Source organism: Stenella coeruleoalba (genome assembly GCF_951394435.1).
Source record: "Stenella coeruleoalba genome assembly, chromosome: 12".
NCBI lineage: Eukaryota > Metazoa > Chordata > Mammalia > Artiodactyla > Delphinidae > Stenella > Stenella coeruleoalba.
The window spans coordinates 61,594,319-61,607,974 of record NC_137158.1 but is presented as its reverse complement, the minus strand read 5'-3'; the positions used below and the strand labels follow the sequence as shown (position 1 = coordinate 61,607,974).

The 13,656-nt window shown below is 42.9% G+C and overlaps 1 protein-coding gene across 1 annotated transcript in view; it reads left to right on the top strand.

Moving 5' to 3' along the window:
* The window catches only part of SLC2A12 (solute carrier family 2 member 12), a 58,536-nt gene that overhangs the window by 35,709 nt on the left and 9,171 nt on the right, over positions 1–13,656 (top strand). Inside the window, exons 3-4 of the mRNA XM_079938906.1 lie at positions 3,553–3,675; positions 7,343–7,475. Of these exons, the coding sequence (XP_079795032.1) occupies positions 3,553–3,675; positions 7,343–7,475 (256 nt within the window). The remainder of the gene's footprint in view (positions 1–3,552; positions 3,676–7,342; positions 7,476–13,656) is intronic.

Below are 13,656 nucleotides of genomic sequence, written 5' to 3'. Positions count from 1 at the left end.
GAGGGAGGAGCTAAGTGTGGCTGTTGATATGCGACAGAGCTCAGCCATTTCCACTGATTGGCCCTATTCATTCAAGTTCATGTCCTCCATTGCAAACAAAGACATTTCAACGTATTTGTCCTTCATGGTCTTTTTATGACACTCTGTACAGCCATAAACTCTGCAGATCTCATCTGGATCAGGCAAGTTCTGATGGGCAGCCCTGGTGATTTAATGCCATGTGAAATATGAGGTTCAATATTTGTGGACAATTAGCTCCCAGCAAGACCAAAATTTCCTCAACCCTTGTAACCTAGAGAAGACTTTAAAGACACGTGCAGACTCTGACATTTACACAAGTACATATTGCTGAGGTGGGCCTGGAATAATGGGGTTAAAGGTGAAATAACAGGCATCGAGGAGAATTGTTGCAGGGCCTGCTAAGCTGCAGTGAGTAGCTTCATTCACTGTAGAAGAGTTATTATATCTCTGACTACTCTGTGGATTCCTCACGAGCAGATAGCGCAAAGCACCCCCTGTGGGCCTGTCATCAGGGAAGGGGATAATGAGGACAGCCAGAGAGAGCCACCATTTTACTGTGGCATGTGACAATAGCTTGATTTTTGTTGGAGAGAAATTAGGCCATCTCGTTGGAAAAACATTAGGGATTCAAACAACAACAAAAAAACTTCCACCTGTTATTATTGAATACCAATATATATCCGCATGTGCTGATTTATACCTCTTTGCTCTTTACTTATGAATTGAAAGAGCTTCTCCATTCCTTCTGCTTTGGGTGCTCACAGCCCTTTTTCAGGCAACATGGAGGCCTATAAGATTCTGGCACCATCTTGCTCCTAAGTCTTCCATGGAAAGACTTTACCCTCTCAGTAAATTCTATCTTGCTGCAAGTTCCACTTTCAGATTTTTATTTCACACTCTCTGGATCTGATAACCTGCGATTTTTATGGTTCTGAGATCATTGTTAAAATTATTTTAACATTATTATTAATTAATTAATTAATTAATTAATTTACAAATATTTATTAATTATTTACTCTCCTTATTTTTGACTTGACAGGTTCCATATTGGGGGTGTTGAACCATCCTTGTCAAAACCTTTGTCAATTGTTGCAACATCCAGTTTGTCAATATTACAAAAACCAAGGCATCGATTCTTGAATTTTCTCCACTAGATCAAAAAAGAAGTAGTCGCATTCAGCAATGATATATTACTTTTGGAAATGTCAGGTGTAAGTTTTGCCTGACAACAGGGCCCATCAGAGACTGACGGAAGTCTGTTTTTCAGTATTCAGTTCATTGCTCACTGACTGGTTAAACTGCCCAAGAACTTGGCTCAGCTGCTGCACTGAATGCGTGCCTAGGACAGGCCTCAGTGGGGTTGCTGGGTGCTTTTAGGTGAGCCCTCGACAGTTCAGACTGAGCACTTATAACTAGTGCTTTGTGCAACTGTCCCATCTTCTTGTTGGTAAGATCCACCACTCTCTGTAACAGCAGGATCAGCTCATTCTCATCTGAGGACAGCGTGGAAAGGATTTTCCCCAAACCCCACCAAATAATTCCAAGAAGCCATCATGATGCAAGGTGGGGAGGGGAAGTGGGGTATATCAGAGGTGATGAAGTGGGGATGGAAGTAGATCAAGAAAACCAGTGCTAACTCTTGTCAAAGAAAATCAGCATGTCCATTCCCCCACCTTTTCCTCACGGCTGCTAGAGCAAAAGACCATAAGGAACGCTCTGCTCCACCCCTACCCTCACCAAATACCCAAGGCAGGAAGGGGCCTGGGGGATTGGCTTGCAGCATAGATCATTTATCTTCAACAGAGTGGACTTACATACTTTCATCTTGTATTTGCCCAAGGACAGGTCATTACAAAGGCTTCACCAGAATTATGCAGCTGTCATTCTACTCAGATCCAGATCCCCTGTCTTGCAAACCTCAAGGCAAGGTTACCTGAGCTTTGCACCCGTCTCCAAGGATATAATCTGCAAGAATCTAGTGAAGGTCTTCTGGGGGAAAGAGTGGAGGGGAGGGATCTGGAATGTTATTTTTGAATTCCCTATTAATTAGAACAATAATAATCATGTTCCTTTGGTTACGGTTCTTGCCCCCGCCCTACGTAGATTCACTTGGAGAAGATAATCAAGAAAAAAAAATGTGTTTCCAGCCCTCTTGTATAATTTAAATATTTTTCTTACTTTAAAACAGCACATTTACTCGGAGCAGGTGTTTTCTCTACAGAGCATGACCTTGTCGTGAGAGGTGACTTTTCAATCAGAGACACAGGTGACTGCTCCAGGATTCTGGCTGGCCCTGGCAGCCCAGGTGGTTGCTGGCGGGGGGCCGCTCCCTGGCCTCTCGCTTCTTCCCTCACACCGCCTCCTCTCGGGCAAGAAGATGCATCTGGTCTGTATCTGAACACCAGCTTTGCAACACAATGTGACTTAGCCAGCAGGGAGCAGGGCTGGGACAGCTCCTAAGCCCTTCTTTCCTCAGAATCAGAGGTGCTGATACTCCACATTTATGTATTCATTAACGAATATTTATTGAGCCACCCCCAAGAGAGCACCAAGATGAAGAAGCATGAGTTCCAGAGGCTGCCCAGGCTCAGCGCCACCTCTGCTGCCACCTCTGAGCTCTGGGACCTTGGCAAATTATGAACTCCTTTAAGCCTCCATTTCCTCTTCTATAAAAGAGGGAGAGCGATATAGTTCCTATCTGGTAGGAATTCAGCGAGGATCAAATGAGATAAGGTTTGTAAAGGTCTCAGCCCATTGGAAGAACTGGTAGCTATTCGGCAAACTGGATTTGATAGGCTGTGAGCAGAAGACAAGTTAATTTGCTCCTCTGCTGCCCTTTCTAATCCCGTCAGGCAGGTCCTATAATGTTTTGTGTCACTCTCAGATCATAAAAAGTCCTCTGATCAGTTTTCGTGCCAAGAGTCGTCTCCTTTCAGAAAGTCAAATGTTTGGCCTGGCGTAACACCGAATCCTGGAGCTCTGTCTAATTGAGAGCTTCTCTCCACCCAGCTTGCCACAGGCCAGGAAGCCCAAGTGGGGGAGGGGAGAGGAGCCAGCCTCCTTCCTCCGCCCTCCTGGCTCTACTTCCTACCCACTCAGTAGCTATGATGTTGGACTTGGCAAAGGTCGGGGGCAGAGGAGGTTACAGGTAAGGGTCCAGAGGAAAGCAGATAGATCCGGGTTCTGGCACTGAGGCTCATAGCTGCCCCTTGTCGTGGGCAGATGGCCCTAGCCACTGCCCTTTCTGTTTGCGTGTCTCAGGCCAGTGTCCCCTACCAGCCCTTTATGTCCCTCCCTCTACTTCCAGGGACCATTGTCAAGCTCTCTCAGTGTTTCTCCTGAATCCCTTCTCACTTGATTGGAGGTGAGGAGGAAGCACACTCTCTCCTCCCTCGTCCTGTAAAAGGACATGGCCCTGATCTCCAACCACAGATCACGAGGGACTAGGGCAGAGGTCAGTGGGCTGGCCCTCAGCTTCAATGGCTTTTTGATCACTTTGCTGTCCCCCACCCACTCTTCCTTGTCTTCCAGTGCCCTGGCTGGTGCTGAGTGAGATTTTTCCTGGTGGAATTCGAGGACGAGCCATGGCTCTAACTTCTAGCATGAACTGGGGCATCAATCTCCTCATCTCTCTGACCTTTTTGACTGTGACAGGTAAGAACTCGCTTTCCTCTAACGCCTTTTGTGCTCTTAGGACAAATCTTAGGGAAGCACACTCGCCTGAAAAACATTTTCTCGTCAACACACTCAAAAGTAAAGAGAATGGTAGTGAACCTGATGTACTGACCACCCAATTTAAAACTTTATCAGTCTTCATTTATGACCCCACCTGCTCTGCCCCCCAAATTATTTGGAGTCATTGTCCAAACATGTCATTTTGTCTCTAAAATTTCTGCAGGGACCTCTAAAAGATAAGACATTTAAACACTATAACTTCAACATCCTTATCACACCTAAAAATCTTATACTATTAATAGTCTCTTGGTATCAAGTATCCAGTCTGTGTTCACATCCTTCCAATTGTCTCATAATTATTTTTTATAGTTTGTTTGAATCACAATCCAAATACTTAATTGATATGTCTCATAATCTGTACGTTTCACCTCCATTTCTCCTCCCCCTACACTTTATATTTTTAATGAAGAAACTGGGTCGTTTGTTTCATAGGGTTTTCCCCGGGGTTGGATTTGCCGATTGTAGTCACATCACGTGACCCTCTGTCCTTTGTGTTTCCTGTAAACTGCTATTTAGATGTAGAGGCTGACAAAGATTTAGATTTTCTTGTTTATTTGCAAACTCCTTCCCAGGTGATGGCCTGTGTCCTGCCATCAGAGGCATGTCCTGTGTGCTTATCTCCCACTTTGTCATGCCTGCATCCTTTGAGGATCATTTCCCAGATCCGTTATCTTCATTTCATTATTCCTACTAAGTTTTTTATCAGCAATACTTCTCTTAAGGAGAAATTTCTTCTCATTAGTTATTTGCCTGCCCCGAAGTATGAATCATATAAGAAAGCCAAGATTAATGTTTGAAACTTTCTCTTTATTTTCTACTTTTCAAAATAATGAGGTAGTTCCCCAGCATCCTCCAAAACTGACCAATGAGCTGAGTTTTCATCCCTTCCTTTTATATGTATATATATAATGCATAAATATTAAATAGTATCTATAATACAGAGATAATATATATTGATACCATTTCAAAAGTGGATGTATAGTCAAAAAAGTATATATCTATATGTAGTACTTCTGAATCTTGTTGACTTTTTTTGGAGTCTATCTACTTTTGGAAATGAACTTTTAGAGTTATTAATTAAGCACAGTTTGGGTTTTTACACAAAATTTTAAAATATTTATGTCCTACATTTTTGGAAATAGCCCAAGATGAAAGGAAACACAGGAACTGGTCATTTGCATCAACCGTACGTCTCCTGCTTAGATCACACACATAGACCCGTGCTCTTCACCTTCTCACACACACACAACACACACACTTACCTACTGTTTATATGGAGAAGGAGAAATATAAAAGAAAATGGAAATGATGAAGGTTGAATAAAGACGACACGAATTTCTGGGAAGGATAGCTAATACACAGGACGAGCTTGATGAAGATTCAGAAGTTCTGCATGGGCTCTTAGAACAAATGTTGGGAAAGCATACTCATTAAAAAAAAAATTCTGGAATGAGCTCAAACCTATAAATGACATTTCATTGGACTAAGTTTGAAATTCTGTACTTCTTTTCAAAAATCAATTTTCCAAGTAAAAGATATAAGGGTTCTGCTTGGTGGCAAGCCCTTGGACACCAACTTTTAGCACAATTTCAGCTGTATCAATAAGAACAGAGTGTACCAGAGACACAGACATACTCTGCTGTGCTCATAATACAGTATATACTGTATTATGCAGTAATGTATGTACTGCAGTATTGCTCTCAGCTCTGAGTAAAATATTTGACGAGGGTTGCAGTGTGCCCACCAAGGGAGGGCGACCTGGATAACATGGCAGGTGACCTATGGTCTGTGAAGAACGGTTGCAAGAGTTTGGGAGTTTGACTTGGACAAGAGGATGCTCAGCAAGGGATGGAGGTGCATTCAAATATTTGTGCCATTTTTGTGAAGAAGGGATGACGAAGGCTGATCCAGAGGACAAAGCAGAACCTCTGAACCCAAGTTCCCGGAAGGTAGGCTTGGGCTTAGGAATGAGTGAGGAATGTGTTTGAAACAGACAGGGCTGACTCACAATGTAGTGTGCATTTTTGATAAGTGATGAGCTCCTTGTTACTGAAAATACTCAAACAGAAGAGCATATAAGTTTGCTGAGATGACGTTTTGGGTTTTTTTTTTTCCACTTTTTATTTTCTGGTTTTATGCCCCAGAGAGGAAAGAAGGACCAATTCTCCAAGCACTTTATTAAGCACTCTCTTGGACAAAACCCTGTGTTAGCACCAAGAAAAGCACAGAGGGAGCGGACTTCAATTAAAATTGCCAGAAGGACTGCAGAGCTGTTCCTTCTCTCTGCTTCTCCCCACCTCAGCCCAGCTGACCTATAAGCGGTTAATATGCATAGCTCCTTCCACTTTGCATTACCAAATGCCTTCCGCATAACTGCTCAGTCAATGTTCCCGACTGACCAGTTGTGATTTGTGGCCGCTAAGGGCTATTTGCATTGTTTCAGTCTGTGGCTGGTCTGAGCCTGTGTTCAAAAAAATCCAGCCTCCTCCTCCCTGCTCCTGGCCACACTGGACTTTCCGCTGAGCCTGGGGTGCCGCAGTGCAAGGGCAGACTCAAGTGCATCGGGGGCCACCTCTCACCAGCTAACATACCTTGACCTTGGTCAGTACTACAAAGGGACTGTACCTCTGGCTAGAAGCGCTCAGAGGGAAAACTAGGTTGGCGGGTGAGATCCATCAGAACCTGGAGGGTCCTGCTTCTTGCTGATGCATCTTAGCAAGTCAATGCCTTTCATTCGAACCATTATCACTTTTTTTCTCTGAATCCAGGAAGCAGTATTACAAATACTGCCAGCTACTAAAATGATGAAATATTGCCAACAGGAAACGATTTATTCAAATCAGAGAAAAGAAGGGGGAGCTCATTCCAAGAAGAGTCCATCTGTATAAATAGGTCTTTAAAAATGTCTACCAAGTAGAAACCAAACTGCTATGGCGGGGATTCCCAAGAGAGGAATGGTAGAGGGTGAGGAGAGAGGAGATAGTTTACCTCCTGTTTTATGTGTTTCTGTGTTGTTTGAGGTTTTTTTTTTTTTTTTTTTTGGCAATGAGCATTTCTATTACCATTTTGTTTGTTTTTGGTTTTGGGGTGTTTTTTTTGCGGTACACGGGCCTCTCACTGTTGTGGCCTCTCCCGCTGCAGAGCACAGGCTGCGGACGCGCAGGCCCAGAGGCCATGGCTCACGGGCCAAGCCGCTCCGCGGCACGTGGGATCCTCCCGGACCGGTGCACGAACCCGTGTCCCCCGCATCGCGGGCGGACTCTCAACCACTGCGCCACCAGGGAAGCCCTCTATTACCATTTTGAAGACGAAAAGTATTATGTTCACCAAGAAGATGGCATTGGGTTTAAACTGTGATATTTACAAGACTGCTATTCACTTTACCAGAGAAAGCTGGGGTTGTTTGTGAAAATGAAACTTTCAGAGGCTGGCTATATTTTTAATTTGTGATTGCTATTTCCCTGGGTACAACCAGCATGTTTGAAAATACATATGTTTTCATATATGCTGTAAGAAGCAGCTGTCCACAAATGGGATGAAAGCAACACAAAATGCATCTCTAACCAATTTCTTTTGTCCTCTCTAGATCTCATTGGCCTGCCATGTGTGTGCTTTATATATACAATTATGAGTCTAGCATCTCTGGTTTTTGTTGTTGTGTTTATACCCGAAACAAAGGGATGCTCTTTGGAACAAATATCAATGGAGCTGGCAAAAGAGTGAGTATTATGTGCACTGCTCTCCAAACAACACTCTTTGATCAAAACTTCAGCTTTTATATACAGTGGAATAATAATAATATCTGAAATTTTTTAGGATATTCCCTTTGGTGGAGAAATCATATCTCAAAGCATAATTCGAGTTTCTCTGCCATGCGTTTAATTTGGCTAATTCAGCTAAGGAATTAGAATAAGCAGAGCTCTCTAACAAGTGAAACTTTCAAAGCTCTTTTCAGTAATGATTGAAGAACCTCGCCCATCTCTGGTTTTCCACGCAGTGGGTGGGAGTTGCTTGGGGTTTCAGGTGGTCCTGGAATGTCATGCTTGCCTTGTGCTAGCACCGTGGGCTTCAGCCTTCCACCTCTATCACACTTGTAGGTCTCTAAGCCCTAAACACTTGTTAAGGCTAAGGTTACCAGGAAAACTCTTGGGCTTAAATGTCTACAATTATTCCAAATATGGCACAAAGTGCACTAAGAAAGATAAAGAGTTTCCTACATGAATAGGCAGTTAGAACACTGGTTAGATAAAATTCATAGGGAGAGACTGCTTGAACAATTTGACGTAGCAGTGGCCTGGAGAATACTCCCCTCTTCTTTAGGAGCAGGTCTCACAGCTCTGACTGTCGAAACTGTGGCCTGGGGGAGGAGAGGATGCACAGGGGCCAGGAATGAAGGGGAACTTGTTGCTCTTCCTAGGATTTAATCATTCTGCCCAAAAATGTAGGGATACTTGTTCGTGGACTTTAATATAACAGGAGGAAACTACATAATTACAGTTTGTGCCTTTCTTCTAAAACAACTTTCATTACAGTAGAGAGAAATGTACGATGGCTACAGAAATTGTGGGCATAGCGGTTCTTCAGCTTTTGTCTGAAGGAAGGGTAAAGCTGATAGGTGAATTGATGGTAGGTATGTGTACAAATATATAGACTGAGCTCTTAATCCTGGCTTATTAGTATTATATAATATTTTTTTATTATTATTAGGGTATGAAGTAAGTAGGAATATGGATGTTTTTTACTTTGTACCTTATATACTTTAAAATGGTTTACAGGGAATTCCCTGGCGGTCCAGTGGTTAGGACTTGGCACTCTCACTGTCAGGGCCCGGGTTCAATACCTGGTCAGGGAACTAAGATCTCACAAGCCGAGAGGGGTGGCCAAAAAAAAAAAAAAAAAAAGGTTTACATTTTAAAGACATTTCATTTTAGTAAGCAGAAAAACTTTTCTCTTAACTCAAGGTAAATGTCAACTGTAGGGATAATTTTTGATGCTGATAAGGTCCTATTTTGAAAGCCTTCAATGAAAATGAAAAGTATTCATTTACAAAGAGAAATATAATTGTCAGGAAAGCCGGCTATCTCCTTGGCCTGGCCAGAGCATTGCCTGGCTCTATTCAAGTTGAAGTCAAATAATTGGATTTCTCGGAGAGCACAGAAACTGAACGACAATTAATTACACATACATGATTCAAATAACTAACAGCCTCAGACCTTGATAACACAGTGCATTCATCTGTAAACTGTAACATGAGAGTTATCTTTGAAGAGTTAACCCTATAGCCTTATGCCTTAAGGGCCAATGCAAATCCTCATCTTCAAAGCCTTGAGTAACCCTAGCCCTGATAGTATTCCTTTCACCAGGATCATCAATATTTTCTAATCCCACTTTTTTTTTTTTTTTTGGTCACGCCACAGGGCATGCAGGATCTTAGTTTCCTGACCAGGGATCGAACCTGTGACCCTTGCAGTGGACATGGGGAGCCCTAACCACTGGACTGCCAGGGAATTCCCCCCATTTTCTTTTTATATTGCCTTAGCTAAAACTCCAGTGATTTCACTTCCTTCATTAAGTAGGTTATAAAGTTTTGGCATCTGGGAATGGTCTTGGCCCATTACCTTTCATATGTAACCTCTACAGTGCCTAGCTTGAAATTGATTCCTAGCAGATGATTAAAAAGTAGCCACTGTTCAGTTGGATACCTTGTGGTCAATCCAATGCTGAATTCATTGTGTGTGGGGATTAGATTAGGGGTAACAATATAAACCACAACAAGTTTTGATCTGTGGTTCACAGACGAGATTTAATCTTATGATCTAACAATCTGTGCAACAGCAAGAGGTATGTGTTCAGAAAAGGGAGACATATGGCCTGCACCATACCACTCCCTGCCCGCAACTTCAGAGATTATTCATTCAACTCATTGTTGATTATCTACTATGGAGTAGACACTGTCTTAGGAAAAGACTGAAAATATAGGAGACAAAGAACCCATAGCTCCTTTATTTGGAGAGGCAGACCAGAAAACAGACCACTGCAATACACTGTGCTGGCAAGTGCAAAGGAAGGGCATATGTACTGGGGTAGAGAATGCCTTTAAAAATAAAGGTTTGTTACAATTCTTGTGAGCAGTACTAACTAAAAAATTGAAGCAGGGAGAAAGCAGTAATGAATTCATTGAACGAAACTAAGAATCACTCCTCATTGCCCTCTTTTTTAAAAAGTCTAACTTGAAGGCAGAATGTACTCAACGAATTAAGGTTAAGAAACCTTTAGATTTTTTTTTTTTAATATGGGGCTGTCAGAATGGATCAAATTTCAAACCAAATGAAAATTTGAAGACAAAACTTAAGCCAATCTTTCCATCCAGTAGGCCTCCAGAATAAGACATTCCGTAAGAACATAGTGATCTGGGTGTCTAGGACTCAACAAAACATATTCATTCATTCAGAATTCGGGGTGGGGAAGAAATCTGTCTAAATTAACAAAACTCTGCATTATGAAATGTTTTTGAATTACTCAAACTTAAATCCAGTCCCTCTCCAAGAAAGTTTTAAATTGCAAATTAGGAGAGATCCAAAAGCCCGAGTACTACCCACCCCTAGACAGATTCCACAAGTACCAGGAGGTTGGTGTAGAAGAACAAATAGAGATAAGGGCACAGGTGAGAATTATGAAAGACGAGGTGGCAAAACAATTCTGCATTTCAAATTCATTTCTAGGAGGAGCAAGCAGCAGTGTCTACCAGGGATGCATTTTTGTGGGGAAAGCCCAGTACCTGAGGGCAGAAAGGAAACAGTTGCCTTCAGAAATCTTGGCTAACTCCGATTTCTGCAACATCAAAGAGCCTGGGACATGCCTTAGCTTGAAGCAGTAGGTTGGCAAATGCCTTAAAAATGAAAATGTAAGCAGCCTGAATGATATAAATTGACCAAAGTTATGTATGAAGTATGTGTGTTAAACGAGGTTCCCTGGAGGGAAATGGCAGAGGCAAAAATAGAAATAAAATACATAATGGTATTGAAAAGTGATCGAACTAGCTAAGTGAACGTGGGGGTGGTGGAAAGCCCCCGGGGACTTGTGAGGACACGAAAGTTGAAGTGAACTCGAAGATGGAGGACGGCTACTGCCGAGCTAAGGGAGTCTTCATGAACTTCGGAGTTAATGAAACAATTAATCAACTTTTGTCCCCAGGGAAAGAGAGTCCAGATGTGTATGTCCCAATGATTTCCTAAGCAGCAAGAAAGGAAACTATTTATAATATCAAATTAACTTCAAATTTGGTACTCCATACCGCTTGATATTTTCCTTTCTCATATTTGGAGTTGGCTTCTTTTCCTTCTATTTCTACAAGGCTGAGAAAACAAATATTCTTCCAAAGTTGTTAAGTTTCTTGTAAGATAAACAATGACTCAGTGGAGAGGTCAGAAAAGATTTCAGCAATAATGTAATTTGAAAGGATTTCATTTTGAACTTGTGCCCTGCCAGCTACAAGCACAAACACAAAATGGGACATTTGCCATATGTGCTGTTTCAGCTGTGACTTTCATTCTTTTCCCCAGTTTAAGTGGAAACAATTAGAGAAAACTAACAAGTTAATGTTTTGTAAATATTTTAGTTCTGAGACTTAGGTTATTTTTCACTTTTAGCAGCTCATTTTATGTGGTCATTCCTTCATTCACTCACCCAAATTCATTTATTCGCTAAATACTTACTGAGCACCTGTTCCGTGCCACGCACTGTTCTAGGTGCTATAACATTAATCAGTGAGCAAAAATGCCATGAGAATTAAGATAGTAAGTGTGTGTGTGTGGGGGTACTTTTGTTTTTTGGGGTTTTTGTTTCGTTGTACATTTTTATTAGAGTAGTTGATTTACAATGTTGTGTTAGTGTTTGCTGTACAGCAAAGTGAATCAGTTATACATATACATATATCCACTCTTTTTTAGATTCTTTTCTCATATAGATCATTACAGAGTATTGAGTAGAGTTCCCTGTGCTATACAGTAGGCCCATATTAGTTATCTATTTTATGTATAGTAGTGCAACACTTGTTATTTTCTATTTTTTTATTTTTTTGGTAGTGGCCAACCTAATGGCTTGAGGTGGTATCTTATTGTAGGGGGTACTTTATTTATTTGTTTATTTATTTATGGCTGCGTTGGGTCTTTGTTACTGTGCGTGCGCTCTCTCTAGTTGCGGCGAGTGGGGGCTACTCTTCATTGCAGTGTGCGGGCTTCTCATTGCGGTGGCTTCTCGTTGCGGAGCACAGGCTCTAGGCATGCAGGCTTCAGTAGTTGTGGCACGCGGGCTCAGTAGTTGTGGCTCACAGGCTCTAGAGCGCAGGCTTAGTAGTTGTGGCGCACGGGCTTAGTTGCTCCGCGGCATGTGGGATCTTCCCGAACCAGGGCTTGAACCCGTGTCCCCTGCACTGGCAGGCGGATTCTTAACCACTGCGCCACCAGGGAAGCCCAGGGGGGTACTTTTGACTGGTGATCTGAGAAGGTTATCCTGAGAGATAACATTTAAGATAAAATCTGAGTAGTAATGAAGAGCCAACCCTGCAAAGGTAGGGGGAAGGAGAATTCAGGCAGAGAACAGCTAGTGCAAAGACTAAATCAGAAACACACTGGACCTGTTCCAGGAACCAAAAGATGCTCAGGAGGCTGCGATCTTTGAGATCCAGTGGGGAAGTCGGTGGAGACTGACGTGTGGGGCTTTGCAGACTGAGTTTGGATTTCATTCTAAGTGCAATGGGAAGCTACTAAAGTATTTTCAGCAGGGGAGTGACGTGACCTCATTTACTTCAAGGCGTGCCAAGCCAGCGTCTGCAGGCACACAGCTGAACACGGCTGAGAAAGCACACGAGCACAGGGCTGGGGCCCAGGGTCAATCATCCTGACTGACCTCAAGAGGCCCCCTCCATGCTACCTGGCAATCAGCCATGTCCCTTGTCCATGAACTGTCTCTCCTAGACAACTGCTCAATGCCAGCCTCTCTCTGGAAACCTCCCACCTCCTTAGCCGTCCTCACTGCCGCCAACAGCCTTGCTCCTGACTTCACGGAAGAAATGAACACAATCAGAAAGGGAACTTCCTTACCCTTCCACCTCAACCCACACATCAGTATTTGCATCCAAATACACCACCATCCCTCTGGGTTCTATCTTTTAACTCATTCCTATGTGAAGCCAACCACTTCATGCCCTCTGCCCTTCCCTTCTCCAGAACATTCCCCAACAGTCCTCCCTGATCACCCCTGCACCATCCATACTTTCCCTCTCTCCTAGATCTCTATGTCACATCAGCAGAGCAACCTTGTGTGATTTTTTTTCCCCAGCTTAAAAAAAAAATCTTTTGATCCCATTTTCCTCCCTAGGTTTTGCTCTTGTATCATATTTTTAATTAGATTTATCTATTTTTATTTATTCATTTTTGGCTGTGTTGGGTCTTCGTTGCTGCTCGCGGGCTTTCTCTAGTTGCAGAGAGCGGAGGCTACTCTTGGTTGCCGTGTGCGGGCTTCTCATTGCAGTGCTTCTCTTGTTGCGGAGCATGGGCTCTAGGCACACGGGCTTCAGTAGTCGTGGCATGTGGGCTCAGCAGTTGTGGCTCACAGGCTCTAGAGCTCAGGCTCAGCAGTTGTGGCGCACAGGTTTAGTTGCTCCGTGGCGTGTGGGATCTTCCTGGACGAGGGATCGAACTTGTGTCCCCTGCACTGGCAGGCGGATTCTTAACCACTGTGCCACCAGGGAAGTCCTGCTCTGCTATCATTTATTTTCACCTGTATTCTTTGCCATCATTTATAGCAAAGTTCTTTCAGAGTTGTCTCTATTCACTGTCAGCAATTCCTCTCTTCCTATTCTCTCATGAACCTGCTCTGATGAGACTTTTATGGCCATTA